General features: G+C 52.3%; 1 protein-coding gene across 1 annotated transcript; it reads left to right on the plus strand.

The window, feature by feature from the left end:
- The first annotated feature begins 437 nt into the window (after nucleotides 1-437).
- Nucleotides 438-15,578, plus strand: LOC149916724 (uncharacterized). The gene is made up of 6 exons (XM_090145747.1): nucleotides 438-816; nucleotides 2,902-4,116; nucleotides 5,518-5,588; nucleotides 11,296-13,152; nucleotides 13,411-13,480; nucleotides 15,403-15,578. The coding sequence occupies exons 1-6, from the start codon at nucleotides 438-440 to the stop codon at nucleotides 15,576-15,578; spliced, it is 3,768 nt and encodes a 1,255-aa protein (XP_090001873.1).
- Nucleotides 15,579-15,929: the final 351 nt, after the last annotated feature.

A 15,929-nucleotide genomic window follows, 5' to 3' on the forward strand; every position in this document is an offset into this window, starting at 1 on the left:
GTGCAAGCCATCCCAGGGAGGGCCTGCCCAGCGCAGACGGCCACGAAGCAGCACGGAGGCCGGCAGCACTGCGTGCCCCGCCGTATCCAGGCCCACCGTCCCAGGGAGAGCCTGCAGCGGCCCCTGCCTGCAGCGCTCCGTGCCCCACACGCTGCCGCGACGTGCCGCCAGTGGCCCGCCGTCGTCAGGACGACGCCGAGCCCCGGGCAGCCGGCTGCCCAGGCGGGCGCGGAGGGCTGCCGCAGTGCGCTGCGGAGCCCGCCGGGGCTCTGTGACGCGGGCCGGCGTCGCGCCCCAAGGCCATTGTGACGCGGGGCCGCCGCGAGGGGCCGGAGTCCCCCGGAGAGAGTGCCGCTCACTCTCGGGAGAGCGGCTCCGCGAGGAGGACGCGGCTCCCCCGGGTGCGTGCGACCGAGCGTCTGCGCGAGGACGCGGCGATGAGCGAGGAGCGGGAGAAGAAGGACGACCGCCAGCCCGACGCGGGGCTGCCACGCGTGCGCGACCGCCGACAGGTGCGGGCCGGGGAGGGAGGCGCTCGGGCTCGGCCGGGCCGCCGGCGGCCGTCGAAGTCGCCGCCGCGGGGGACGCCGGCCGCGCCTTCGCCGCCTCCATCCCGGTTCTCCTTCTCCCCGCAGGTGGTGCCGCCGGGCGGCCGGAGCCCGGGCTCGTCCCTCCGCGGCGTCCGTCTGCCGCCGCTGCCCGGCCCGGAGAGCGCGCGGGCCTCCGGGAGCCGCCGCGCACAGGTAGGGAGCCCGAGGGAGGCGGGGCCGGACGTCTTCCCGCGCCGCGTGGGGACCGCCCTGTGCCGGTGCGGCTGTGGGGAGCGGGGCGGCAGCCGCCCGCGGGCTGAGCGCTGCCCTCGGTGCTGCGTGCGGCGCGAGCGGCGAGGACCGCGCTCACTCGGCCTTTCTCCTCGGCTTCTCTTGCAGGCGGGCGGGCGGCAGTTCCTGGAGTCGGCGACCGGCGGCGGTGCCAGTGGCCAAAGCAGACAGCCTCAGCCACCCTTGCTGCCTCGCTTAAGGCGGGCGGGGCTGCCGGCAGCAGCACCCAGGCGTGCAGCAGCAGCTTCTGGGGTCTGCAAGCTGCCTGCTCTGCCAGCGGCAGCCTCTTCCACACCATCTCCAAGTGGCAGAGCACGTGCCGTGGGCATCAGGGGCAGCAGACTCCCAGTCCTTGCCCCGAGACCTCCGGGAACCTTGCATGTCCAGGACGGGACAGCAGGGGCTGAGAGCCGGGGTGCAGCCCTGGAAGTCTCAGCTGTTCTCGGGCGTCGCAGTGCCAGACCCAGACAGAACTACGTGGTGTCCCTGAGCTGTGCTGCAGCCGCAAGCCCAAGAGCCGGAGTGCAGCTGGCAGTACCAGGGCGCCAAGCACCTACCAGCAGCCTGAGAACACCAGCAGGAACGGCCCAGGGACTGACCACCAAGGCTGGGAAAGTCCACGCAGCTTGGAGAGATGCTCAGGAGGGCAGCACAGACACTCGTGCTGCCACTACACCATCTTCCAGAGCAGCTCAGAAGGGCCCAGAAGGGCAGGCAGGCGGCAAAGAGCAAGACAAGGAGCCCCTGCCTGCATTAGTGCCTGAAGATGCAGGCAACCTAGATTCTCCCAAGGCTGCACACTCTCCAGAGGAGGCCAATAATGCAGTGCTGTTCCCAAGAGTGTGTGAGGGGGGAGAAAGAGACGTAACTGCCACCACCATGCCTGAAGCCTTCAAACAAGCTCTGGGAGCAGCACTGAGACTGCAAGATCCCAGAGGGGTCAACCAGGTGGCCTACAGATGTTCTCCAGTACACCCAGCAATCTGGAGAATTCGGGATGAGGCAAGGAGGGAGCAGATGTTGTCCAGCTGGAACATCTCCTGGCCAAATCTGAGCATGCTCAGGCTGCTAAGACCCCAAGCAGCACATGCCAGTGCCAGTGCTACCAACAGTGCTCAGGGTATGCTGGACACCTGCACCACAACAGTGATGGTGGAGGGCCTCTTTCCTGCACCAGGGGAGCTCCCCTCCTGGGATGCTGGAGTGCGGGATGAACCGCATGATTTAGAAGAGATTGTTGAGACAGGAACTGCAAGACAGTCATCTGGTGACCTGCAGAATGCATGTCTTGCCCTGTCTGATGAGGCAGAGACAGTGTGTTCAGCTTCTCTTCTGGGCGCTGGTCTTGGGCCTGCAGGACAGCTTGAGCCATTGCCTGCATCAGTGCCTGAAAATGCAGAAAACGAGACCACGCACTGTCCAGAGGAGGTCAATGCAGCACCACTCCTGTCAGCATGCAAGGGAGGAGAAGAAGAAATAGCTATGCCTGTGCTGGAATTGTCCAAAGAACCTCTGGGAGAAACACCAAAACTGCAAGATGCCAGAGAGATCTACGGGGAGACCTATGGATATTCTCCAATTTTCCCAGCAATTCATAGAATTCAGAATGAGGCGAGGAAGGAGCAGATGTTGTCCACCTGGAACATCTCCTGGCCAAGCAACGAGAGCATGCTCAGGCTGCTGAGACCCCAAGCAGCACATGACAGTGCCAGTGCTACCGACACTGTTGAGAGTATGCTGGAGACCTGCACCACAACATCGATGGTGGAGGGCCCCATTCCTGCACCAGGAGAGTTCATATCCGGGGATGCTGGCGTGCAGGATGAACAGCATGATTCGGAAGAGGCTGCTGAGACAGAATCTGCAGGACAGTCATCTGGTGACCTGCAGAGTGCATGTCTTGCCCAGTCGGATGAGGCACACACAGTGTGTTCACCATCTCTTCTGGATGCTGATCCAGGGCCTGTAGAACACCTTGAGCCTCTGCCTGCATCAGTGCTGGAAGATGCAGAAAGCTCAGATTCTTCCGAGGCTGCACGCTCTGTAGAGAATGCTGATGCAGCATCTCTCCGCTTGTCAGTGTCCGAGGGAGAAGAAGAAGCTATGCCTGTGCTGGAATTGTCCAAACAAGCTAAGGGGGAACCATCAAGACTGCAAGATCCCAGAGAGCTCTACAGGGAGACTTATGGATATTCTCCAATTTTCCCAGCAATTCGTAGAATTCAGGATGAGGCAAGGAAGGAGCAGATGTTGTCCACCTGGAACATCTCCTGCCCATGCAATGAGAGCATCCTCAGGCTGCTAAGACCCCAAGCAGCACATGACAGTGCCAGTGCTACTGACACTGTTCAGAGTATGCTGGACACCTGCACCACAACATCGATGGTGGAGGGCCCCATTCCTGTGGCAGGGGACCTCCTATCCTGGGATGCGGGAATGTGGGATGTACACCATGATTCGGAAGAGGTTGTTGAGACAGGAACTGCAGGACAGTCATCTGGTGACCTGCAGAATGCATGTCTTGCCCAGTCTGATGAGGCAGAAATATCACGTTCAGCTTCGCTTCTGGATGTAGGTGCTGGGCTTAGAGGACACCTTGAGCCATTGCCTATATCTGTGCCTGAAGATGTGGAAGACTCGGACTGTTTCACAGCAGCGCACTCTCCGGAGGTGGCCAGCGAAGCACCCTTCTTCCTGTCATTGAGTGAGGGAGAAGAAGGAGAAGAACCAGCTATGGCCATGCCTGAGTCCTCCAGTCAATCTCTAGGAGAACCATCAATTCTGCAAGATCTCGGAGAGATGTACTGGAAGGTCTATGGATGTCCTCCAATTCACCCAGCAATCCGGAGAATCCGTGACGAGGCAAGAAGGGAGCAGATGTTGTCTACTGGGAACAAGTCTGAGCCATACAGTGTGGGCATGCCCAGGCTTCTCGTGCTCCAAGCAGCAGATGATGGTGCCAATGCTGCCGACACTGCTTGGGGCATGCTGGACATCTGCGCCACTACATCGAGGGCAGATGGCCACTTTCCTGCCTCTTGTGATTCCCAAAGCTGGGGTATTGGAATTAAGTATGCAGAGGAAGCGATCATTGACGATGCTGCCAGTGATGCCAGCACCGCTCACAGCATGCTGGATGCCAGGGACACTGCAGTGATGGCTGAGAGCATGCCCACGCCCTCCTGTTTTTGCCCTGATACCATGGTGGGTGTGGAAGAAGAATGGGAGGACAACCGTGAGGAAGAAGCTGCTGAGGCAGTCAGTGTGCCACCAAGCATTTCTCATTCCTCAGCTGGTAAGATGAAGACAGCAGCGGCTCGCCGCCGGATGCCAGCTGTCATCAGGAATGTGCTCCGGGCTCTGCGCAGGATTTGCACCTGCAGCTGCATCAGGGGACAGCAAGAGGAGAAGCACGAGGCTGCAAACACCAGGCAGCACCCCAGAGATGCCTAATTCCATCTTGTCAGTGTCAAATTATGATTCCATCCTGTCAACGTAGAATTCTGATTCCATCTTGTCAACATAGAATTCGGATTCCATCATGTCTACATAGAATTCTGATTCCATTTTGTCAATGTCGAATTCTGATTCCATCCTGTCAACGTAGAATTCTGATTCCATCTTGTCAATGCAGAATTCTGATTCCATCCTGTCAACATAGAATTCTGATTAAATGCCATCTTTATTCTATCCTGCCTGAGTGCTGTCTGATCTGTCACTCATGCATGGTTGGTCTCTGAGTGCGACTACTGGGCTCAGAGCACGGGGCAATGGATCCATGTGTCGGTGGTGGCAGCAAGTGCAGAGAGCGTGGGCGTGCAAGGGAGAGTGATTTGTGACTTGCAAAGTGTGAGCTGGCTGAGCCGGTGTGTGTGTGAGGTGGGCTGCGATGAAGGGGGTGAGGGGCTCTGAAAGGGGCAGCCCTGGTGGGAGAGCACCGCTGTGCCTGTAGGGGTGAGAGCACGGCCAGACACCTACCTAGAAGGCCCATTTGGGGCAGCTTTTGCTGAAGGGGCAGTCCTTTAGTCCAGACGCCTTTAGTCCACTCTAGGTCTCCATTTGCCGTTAGACTTCCACACTGTCCATACAGGAGAGTTATAAGGAAAGTTTGCAGATGCTATTATCCCTTGATTGCACAGTTCATGAATCTCCAATCCTCCTGCCACAGGCAGGGCCACCAACCTCCCCATTTAATACTAGTCCAGATTGCCCAGGGCCCCATCCAATCTGGCCTTGAACACCTCTAGGGATGGGTTTGATGGGATCTCAAAGATCACCTTTTTCCAACCTTGTTTCCACCCCCCAAGGTGGACTGGGTTCCCTACCTCTGCATCCGTCTCTTCTGCCTCTGGATCAAGCCTGGCCTGGAATGTTTCCTGGAAGAAAGGAGTCTTTATAGGAAGCAAGAGGGAGATAGTCACCACCATGGATCCAGCATGATAGTTCAGTCACTGATCTTCAGTAGTGGTGGGTTGCCGAGCATTGTTGTTCTGTTGGCGATGACAGTGACTACAGCGATGATGGCAACTTTTCAGTGGTAGTACAAACTTATTTATAAGTCCAAAGTCAGCTCTCTTTGGAGTGGCAGCTTCTGGCTTTGGGATCTCAGAAAGAACCCCTTTTGTTCCTTTCTTCTGGGCCTTGCCAGTAGATAAGAGGGAGCAGGGAGGTGCCCACTTGTATCTTGCCTTCACAGGATACAATGGTATCATCGCCCAGTCTCATAGCAAGCTGGAGTTATTTGGTCACAGGCTATATCTTCCACCAGTAAGCAGTCCTGAGCACTCCCTACCAAAGGCAAACAGCTAAAATTGTCCACACAGTGATGTTGATTGCCACACAGCAACACCCATCACTCATCTCCTAGACAAGGCAGCCTTATCACAAGAAATACCTCAGGAAGCAAGCTTTGAGCCAAAAAAAAAAAAAAAAATCAAAGAATTCTCACACCACCACGTGGCTCAAAGATTGCTTGAAATGAAGCATAAGTGACCCTCCATGGTGGTGAGGAAAAGAGAAAAAAGAAAGTAAGAAAAAAAAAAAAGTAAGCATAAGGGAAAAGAGGAGTGGGAAGGGGGGTTAAATGTTACAGTTGTTATGAAGAATTTCTTGGGCTTGGTTACAGAGGTTGCCCTGATTTGTTGGACTTGTTCATCATCAGTTGAAGTGGTTACAAAGTACATGGAGGATACAACTCCTTGTATAAAAGTTGAATCAAACATGGAGCCATACAAGAAACAAACATAAGAGTTGCAACAGCACAGGAAAAAGGATACGTTTCTCCCGTGGGCAATTTGTTCAGCAACATTTTCATTATCATTCCATTTTTAGACAACAATTAGAGTCATTCAATTTGCCACAGACACCACCTGTGACTCTTCAGGAGTGGTGACACGAACGTTCCATAATGAATAAAAATTAGAAAGTGAAAAGAGACAACTGTACATTTGGCAATAACCATACCTTTAACAATAGCCAATAATATTAAATCAGTAAGTAAAACAAATAGAGCTATTTGTGTCAGCTGCTTTCCCCACCCAGGAACTCCCAGTGTAAGCCAAGATCCAGATGGGAATTCTTCAGTAGAGGTTGTGGTGTTTATGAACACCCATACAATATTACACTTCAGTGAATTCATCAAAAGCGTATCTAGTCCAATTTGACAATATGTGGACTTGCCATGTAATGTTTTCTAAGATGATTTAGTATCACGAGAACTCTCCACTTGAACATTTCCAAAGCAATTCAAATGCTGAGAGATATAAATCTTAGTTTGGCAAGTTCAAGTATTGCTACAGTCTACAGAATTTTTCACAGGATAGTGTGTGCAGGATAGTCCACAGTATAAACCATCAAGAGGAGTAATCCCAAAAACATACACGTCTCTTATCAAAACTTAGACACTTTCCAACAACCATGTTTTGGATGGAACTCCTGGACTGGTGTGACACTGAAAAGCATCAGTGCAAAAGGCTTTACGATAGATTTCTTTTGTGCCCACATCTAACAGATATTAGATGGGTCTCTTGATTCATTTCCCAGTTTGTTAGGAATTTGGAAACACTGTGGAGGAGTCACATGCAAATCATAATCAGTTTGAAAAAAAGGGGTGAAAGAAGGGGTCAAAAGAAATGGTATCACTGTGCAGGGAGTACCAGTAAGCCAGGATGACCTGTAAGAACTCTGAACCCAGTTGTGAAATTTAACAGATCCAAGGACTGATATCAATCACCACCCACACTCACAACAATGCAAAACACAATATGATTGCAACCAAAAAAATGTAATTAAGAGGTATACTCAGTATTCTAGCATGATCAAATCTTCAGTATTTCTGTCACAAAACACAAACGGTTAAAATCAGCCTTAAAATTAGCCTTTCTGTCAAGTGCCCACGGGGATCTTCTGTAAAATAAAACAAGAACCAACTTGCCCTTTTTGGGCTTTGTAAATATGGTTAAAAAATGAGGGAACAATTGAGGAAGTGTTGATTTCATATTACTTTTTTCGGGGTGTCTTTAGCCTTCCAAGGATATTTGGTAAGGGATTCTGTTAAGGTTAGGGAACTGGCCTCATGTTAGCTGAGTCAATCGCACAGGCTGGCCAGGGAGATAAGAGTGTTTCCCTGGCTTATCAGCCTCTGGATCATGACTCACAGGGGTAATTGGCAAGAGTGGTGAGGCCTTTAGACACAAGGTGTTAAATGGAGGATCTGGTTTCCCTTTGTGGTAAGCTTTCTAATGCATCCACCCTTCACTGCCCCCACCCCGGTCACTTGGGAGGGGCGAAGACATCAGTTTTTTATTGGATAGCTGCTCAGGTTTTGCTTTCCAGGTCTTGAGCTTTTGTTCTGGCCACCACTTAACTAATTTCTCTAACCTGACAGTGGGTATTCCATTCATCAGATCTCACGGGGCATCCTTTTGCCAGCCCAGTGTCCAGAGACAATTACCTTTATGATCAATATTCCGCCTATCTGTTTTTACTGACAATGAAACCCTTCCAGTCCCACTGAGCTTTGGGCTAGGTGGCCTGGGGGCAAGGCTGACCGCTGCAAGTCTTACTTCCCTTGGCTCAAATTTACTGGCGGAAGAAATCACTGACCCATATTTTCTTCCATAGTTGATTAACTCTTGGACAGCCTTCTTCCACGCCCATACGTCCCCTGACTGCAGATGGTTAGATGTTACAGTTCCTTCTAACGCTGCCCGGGTTCTCTCTCCCTGACACATAGCTTGTATCTTTCCTTGCAGTTGTATGCCTATGGGTTTCAATGACTCTGGAAGCCCCCTCATTAAAGCAGTCATTCTCTCAGGATCAACAGGCATCATCATAGGTGATTCGTGGTGTGGCTGCAGCTTTCTATCATACATCATTTGGAGACAAGCAGCCTTTTGAACGCTCTCTACTAACTGGTCGACTGTTCCAGTAATAGCAAGAGGGTATCCCTTTTCTAGAGGATTGAGACCACCTGCCCAATAGGCAGCCCTCTGTGTTAAGGACCAGGGAGCACCATTGTTGCCAGTAGTTAAAAATACTCCTGGTCCCCAGTAACCTCCCGCTTCCTTTTCCATTAGCTGTATCTGGTCTCCACCAGTGAGACTAACCCTCCATACATACTCATTTTCTGACTCCTTTGGAGAGCGGCTGAAATCTTTTTTCAATTTTGCTAGTTCAGTGGCTGAGAAGGGAATTCCTTTAACATTCATTTGAGGATCTAGATCCTCCCTGTTATTGAATGCATATTCGGTTTTTATCAAAGGGTGCATCTGGGCTGGAGAGGCCTCTAATTTGTCTAGCCTTGCCTTCATTTCTTTCAATCCTTCTAGAGGGTAGATTTTTTCTTGAGGCAAACTATGGGCGACAGTATCGCTATTTTCTTTATACCTTAACTGCTCCTTCAGAACCCCTAGTAAGGGAGCTGCGTCATGCTTTTCATTTTCTAATGAAACAGGCCACAAGGGTAATCCATACCGTATGACATGGTGAAAAAAACCTCAAAACTGACGGGTTTGACTGAGATGGGCAGCCACTGCTTTGGGAGAGACTGGCAGATGATAATTGCTTGTGAATCATTTGTTTTGTAAGTATATATACGTATGCATGTATTATTAGCACTACTGTAATTTCTCTCTTATTTTTCTGCCTTAGTAAACAGTTTTTATCTCAACCAAATCATTTTTTTTCTGATTCTCTCCCCCATCCCATCTTTTCAAATAAGTGAATTTCCAGATTTGGACTTAAAATTTGCTGTCATACAAGCACTAACATTTTTGTTGTATTATGTAGATGTATGAGCAAACAATTCTCAAAAAATTACTGCCATGTCTACTTTGCTGCCAAATTTATATCTTCATATAAATATTTACATTTTATAGACATTTCCATTATTCCACATATTATGCTATTATATATTTACATTTATATACAATTACTATTTACATTTTATAGAAGACAAAAATCCAGTGACACTATTTCCCACTTCCTATATAGTCCAGTGACAATATATTTCCTATTAATAGAAAAAATGCCAATATAGGCATCTGAAACTATTGCAGGTTTCAAATGAAATAAGTTTTTAAGTAATATATCTGAACAAATTTCCAGGAGAAAAAAAAAACCAGCCTTTTTTTCCAAAACACAAGAGAGTGTGCTGGCAGGATTTTAACTACCAGCCATGGTGGTCTCAATTTATACACTGAATAAGATTTTCACTCTAGTGCCATGGCTATTCAGGAGACGTGTGTATGCTTAACGGGGCTGGCTGGCTGCACTCCACCATGCTGCTCTTTCACTCTCCCTTCTTAAAGGAACAGGGATGAAAATACAATGAAGGAGAGCTTCAGTTGAGATAAGGACAGGGAGATCTCTCACCAAGGACCATCGTGTGCAAAACAGACTCAAGTTAGGGGACGAATGTAAGTTTCTGTCTGTTAATAGCAGACTAGAGCACTGAGGAACTAGAAGCAAACTAAAAACATTTTCCCATTCACTCATTCTCTTCCAAGTCGTCCCCTTAAGTGGAGCAGGGAACTGGGGCTATGGTCGGTCCCTAAAGCTCTGATGTTGCACCACACAGGGTCCCTCTCACGGCAGCCATCTTTTCTAAACCAATCCCTCACGGGCTTCTGACAGACTGCAGCTCTTCAAGCGCTACTCTAAAGTGGCTCCGTACCCCGGAGTCCATCCTGTAGAAACTGCCCCACGGGCAGCACTTCCCCAGAGCTTCAACACCACACTCTCCTCTTCAAGAGCAGCAGCTGGCCCAGCCCTCCTGCCCCACCGCGGCCCTTCTCCATGGCCGCAGCTCCGGCCCGGGGCTGCTCCTGTGGGCACAACATGGCTGCGGCCTCCTGCAGGCCGCGCCTACCATGGGCTGCTTCATGGCTGCAATGGAGATCTGCTCCGTGTGGTGCCCACGGTCTGTAGGGGCCGGCCTGTCATATGTCTCCTGCTTTCCTCTTCCCTTGAAACAGAGGGTGAGGTATCTAAATGGACTGTTCATACCCTTGTTTGTCTTCCTCAGCGATTGCCACTTCCTACAGCTTCTTCACGTGGTCCCTCTGCACTCTGACCACAGCACAACTCCCTGAGATGAGGCCACCCCAAATACCCTTCAAACAACATCTGGTCAACCACATCCTCTCTTGGGATGTGCTTCTGGGTTAAAATCTACTATGTGCTAAAGGCATACTGTTTCTCCAGCCCACGGTGGTCACAACACGTAGCACATCTTCATGCTGTGTAGCTTTCAGCAGAGTTGCTGTGTCCCTGTGGCCACGCTGCAAGCACTGCTGAAGGCTGCACACTGTCTTTCCTTGCTGCCCTCATTTGCCTGGTTGTCTGTCTCTTCACCAGCTGATTGCTGAATGAGGGTTTGAGACCCACTAGTACCATCTGTGGATAAAAGGTGTAGTCTCTTCCAGCCAGCCAGGAGCAAGCTATCACCCAGAGCAGCCACGAGGATTCTCCAAAGAAGCCTGGGAACAGCTACAACAATTGCTGTGGCTCTGTGTGTTGCTCCCAGTCTTAATAATCAGGCTTAATGATCTTCTTAAAATACAGTGTTTGCAGTGCCTCTGATATGAATCAATGTTTAAGAAGGGCAAAAAGGGCTGCTTACTGCAAAACAAATACTCGCACAGAAAGATTAGGCATTTGTTTAGCAAGCTTAATTAAAAAGCTCTACTTGGTGCCTCTTTGAGGATCTAAACTCCTTGATAAAGAAATAACCCGTTTTTCCAGTTATAGCTTCCTTTTCTTTGTAAGTGGTGAGTAGTTTCAAAGATCAAAAGGCCAAGTCTCATAACGCCATCTTAATTTGAAAGATATTTTAACATTCTGATAAGCACAGTTTTGGAATGCTTCATTTTGTTTGCCTCACTAGTCAATGTGCAAACTTAGGGTAATTAAACAAAGTGATATTTCACAGTCAGTCTTTGCATTTAGACAGTGAATGTGTAAGTTTAAATAGGAAAATCTACATACTCTCGGGAGAGCGGCTCGGCGAGGAGGACGTGGCATTAGAGGCAGCAGACTCCCAGTACTTGCCCCGAGACCTCAGCACACACCGCAGATGTTGTCCAGTTGCAACACACGGTGGGCAAACTCTGTGAGCGTGCCCAGGCCCAGTGCTGCCAACACTGCTCAGGGAAACCTGGGCGTACGCTCCGCGACATCGAGGGCTGAGGCTCAGATTCCTGCCTCTGGTGGTTCCCGAACCAGGGATGCTGGAGTGCAGGTTGAGCTGCAAGAATTAGAAGAGACTGCTGAGAGGGAATCCGCAGGATGTTCACCTGGCAAACTGTGGAGCGCATCTCTTGCCTCACCTGATGAGGCAGGCAGCATGCCTTCGGCTTCTCTTCTGGCTGCGGACCCTGGGCCTGGAGGACACCTTGAGGCTTTGGCTGTAACAGGTCCTGAAGATGGGGAACACTCAACTTCTTCCAAGGCTGAATACTTTCCAGAGGAGGCCAATGCAGCACCTTTTTTCTGGCGAGCATGCGAGGGAGAAGAAGAAGAAACGGCTACCACCATGCCTGAATTCTCCAACCAGTCTCTGGGAGAAGAACAGAGGTTGCAAGATCCCAGAGAGGTCTACGGGGAGGCATATGGATATCCTCCAGTTCACCCAGCAATCCAGAGAATCCGGGATGAGGCGAAGAAGGACCAGATGCTGCCACACTGGAACATCTCCTGGCCAAATAGCATGAGCGTGCCCCCGCTGCTAAGGCCCCAAGCAACAGAAGACAGTGCCAGTGCAGCTGACAGTGCTCAGGGCACGCTGAGCATCTGCAGTGTGACATCGAGGGCTGAGGGCCAGTTTTCTGCTTCTGATGATTCCTCAGCCAGAGGTGTTATAGTCCAGGACTCGCAGCTAGAGTTGGAAGAGGCTGCAGAGATAGAAACGGCAGGACAGTCATCTGGCACCCTGCAAGTTGCATCTCTTGCCCCATCTGATGAGGTACACGCTGTGTGTTCACCATCTCTTCTGGATGCTGAGCCAGGGCCTGCAGGGCACCTTGAGCCTTTACCTGTATCAGTGCTGGAAGATGCAGAAAGCTCAGATTCTTCCGAGGCTGCAAGCTCTGCAGAGGAGACTGATGCAGTATCGCTCCCCTTGCCAATGTCCAAGGGAGGAGAAAGAGAAGAATCAGCTATGGCCATGCCTGAATCCTCCGGACAAGGTCTGGGAGAAGCACGGAGACTGCCAGATCCCAGCGAGATCAACAGGGAGCCCTCTGGGTACTCTCCTATGATCCCAGCAATGCGGAGAATTCGTGAGGAGGACAGAAACGAGCAGATGTTGTCACACTGGAATATTTCCTGGCCAAGGAATGTGAGAAGCCCCAGGCAGCGAAGGCTCCAGGCAAGAGGTGACACATTCAATAATGTTGGCGCTCGTCAGGGCATGCCAGGTATCTGGCCCACGACATCCCGGGCTGGTAACTGGTTTCTTGACTCTGGTGACTCCAGAAAGTGGACTGTTAGACTGCCAGTTATACTGGAAGAGTCCAGTGATGACAGCGACAGTGCTGCCAGCACTGCTGAGGGCACGCTGGATGCCAGAGACAATGCAGTGAGAGATGAGGGCATGCACCCGCCCTCCTGTCCTTGCCCTTCAACACTGGAGAATGTGGAGGAAGACTGGGGATGTGACTCTGAGGAAGATGCTGCATCAGAGGCAGTCAGCATCACATCCAGCACATCCGATGAGCCATCTGGTGAGGTGGAGGCCATTTCTTCAGCTTCATCTGTAGCTGCAGATCCCATGACTGAGGAGCATGTGTCAGCATGTGAGGGAGCAGAAGATGTGGGCCCTCAGCATGAGGTGAGCAAGGTCAGCACCAGGCATGAATTGGAGGCAGAGGCAGGAGTGGTGCCTGGAGTGTGCGCTGTGGGGAGATGCCTGGAGATGCTGTCTCCTTTCCAACCAGCTCCATGCATTAGGGTGGACAGCCCCTCTGTTATTCCTGCCTTGCCTTCAATCAAAGGGGCCTGGAAAGGGGATCCCTCCCCTGGACCCCTGGCACCCACACCATCACCAGCCAGTGGCATACAGGTGTGTGGTTTTGTTCTCTTCACACAGGTTTCTGCAGAGGCTGAAGAACGTGCACAGAGCTCCGTGTGCTTCAGAGATGCACCGGAGGATGGCCCAGGTACATCCCCAGACAGAAAACAATCCCAGGGAGGGACCTGTCAAGCTCAGATGGCCCACCAAGTGGCATGGAGGCTGACAGCGTTCCATGCGCTGCCATATCCAGGCCAGTCCTCCCAGGGAAATTCCATGGTGGTGGGTGGCACGGCCAGACACCTACCTAGAGGAGACCAGGAGTGTCCCAGCTGGATCAGGGCTCCTCAGGTGTCTCACTGCAAAGGCTTGGGTATTCCCTACATTGACATCATCATTCCCCCTTATGAGGATATCATCAGTATACAGATAAATCCGGACACCGTGGTCCAACGTGAGCTTCTCCAGCTTCTGTGCCTATGCTCCAAGCGCCAGAGTGGGCGAGTGTCTGTACCCCTGGGGTAATCAGGTGACTGTGCATTGCACTCCCTCCAAGTAAATGCAAAATTGATTGTCCTCCACCTTCTTCAAGGGGACCATAAAACAGCTGTCTTAGGCATCAATGGCAGCCAGAAAGGGATGAGCCTGTTCCTGTAGGGCAGTAATCAATTCTGAAACATTTGGGGCAGCTTTTGCTGAAGGGGCAGTCTTGGCCTCCAGATGCCTGTAGTCCACTGTAAGGAACGTGTCTGAGCCATACAGTGTGGGCACGCCCAGGCTTCTCGTGCTCCAAGCAGCAGATGACGGGGCCAGTGCTGCCGACACTGCTTGGGGCATACTGGACCTCTGCAACATGACATCGAGGGTGGATGGCCACTTCCCTGCATCTTGTGCTTCCCAAAGCCAGGATATTAGAATTAAGTACACACAGTAAGAGACCATTGACAGTGCTGCCAGCGATGCCAGCACTGATCACGGCATGCTGGATATGGATACCAGGAACACTGCAGTGATGGCTGAGAGCACGCCCACACTCTCCTGTTTTTGCCCTGATACTGTGGAGGGTGTGGAAGAAGAATGGGAAGACAGCCATGAGGAAGAAGCTGCTGAGGCAGCCAGTGTGCCACCAAGCATTTCTGGTTCTTCATATGGTGAGATGAAGACCATGCCTTCAGCTTCCCCTGTGGCTGCAGGACCCAGACCTGAGGGACATTCATCTGCATGCAAAGGAGCAGAAAGTACAGTCAATTTCAAGCACAAGGTGAGGGAAGTCCATGTGGTCAGGACCAAGTGTGAAATGAAGGCAAAGACAGGAGCTGTACTGGAGTGTGCACTGTGGGGAGATGCCTGGTACTGTCTTCTTTCCATCCAGCTCCATGCAGAAAGATGGACATCCGGGGTTACCCCGGCTTACCTTCATGTGAGGGGCATGATTGACAAACCAGGAGAAGATAACCTGGAACTTGGAGTATTGCTGGCAAGGAACCTACAGGGCTGGTTTTGCTCTCCCCTCACAGGTTTCCGCAGAGGCCAGAGGAGGTGCACAGAACTCCAGTCGTATCAGAGAGACATCAGAAGATGTCCCAGATATGTCCCCAAATGGAGAGCCTGCTGAGCCTGATCAGCCCTGTGAGCAGCTCGGAGGCTGGCAGCACTCCATGCGCACCATTCTGCTGTGCCCAGGACAGCTTTCCCTCCCAGGGAAAAGCTGTGCTAGGGGAGCACGCAGGTCCTTGCCTGGTGCCCACCCTGCCCCTTGCCTATTGCTATCTGTCTCCCATAGCAACCGCTGCCAGACCACATGCTGCCAAGGTTTCTGCAGAGGACAGAGGACCTGCACAGAGCCCCAGGTGCTTCAGAGAGGCACCGGAGGATGGCCTAGGGACGTCCCCAGACAGAAAGCCATCCCAGGGAGGGCCTGCCCAGCTCAAATGTCCCACCAACTGGCACGGAGGCCAGCAGCGGTGTGCGCCCTGCCATATGCAGGCTCATTTTCCCAGGGAAAACCCATGTACAGAGCAGGCAGGGCCTCGCCTCTGCCCCTTGCCTACAGCTCTCTGTCCCCCTCAGGTTCCGCAGCCGCACCACACGCAGCGGCTCGCCGCCGGATGCCAGCTGTCATCAGGAATGTGCTCCCAGTTCTGCGCAGGGTTTGCACCTGCAGCTGCATCAGGGGACAGCGAGAGGAGAGGCACGAAGCTGCAAACACCAGGCAGCTCCTGGAGATGACAAACCCAGTCCTGTAGATGTAGAATTCTGATTCAGTGTTGTCTTTATTCTCTCCTGGCTGAGTGCTGGGCTCAGAGCACGGGGCAATGGATCCGTGTGTCGCTGGTGCCAGCAAGTGCAGAGAGCGAGGGCGTGCAAGCCATCCCAGGGAGGGCCTGCCCAGCGCAGACGGCCACGAAGCAGCACGGAGGCCGGCAGCACTGCGTGCCCCGCCGTATCCAGGCCCACCGTCCCAGGGAGAGCCTGCAGCGGCCCCTGCCTGCAGCGCTCCGTGCCCCACACGCTGCCGCGACGTGCCGCCAGTGGCCCGCCGTCGTCAGGACGACGCCGAGCCCCGGGCAGCCGGCTGCCCAGGCGGGCGCGGAGGG

This window comes from Phasianus colchicus, chromosome 9 (assembly GCF_987193195.1).
Source record: "Phasianus colchicus chromosome 9, bPhaCol1.hap1.1, whole genome shotgun sequence".
In the NCBI taxonomy this organism is placed as follows: domain Eukaryota; kingdom Metazoa; phylum Chordata; class Aves; order Galliformes; family Phasianidae; genus Phasianus; species Phasianus colchicus.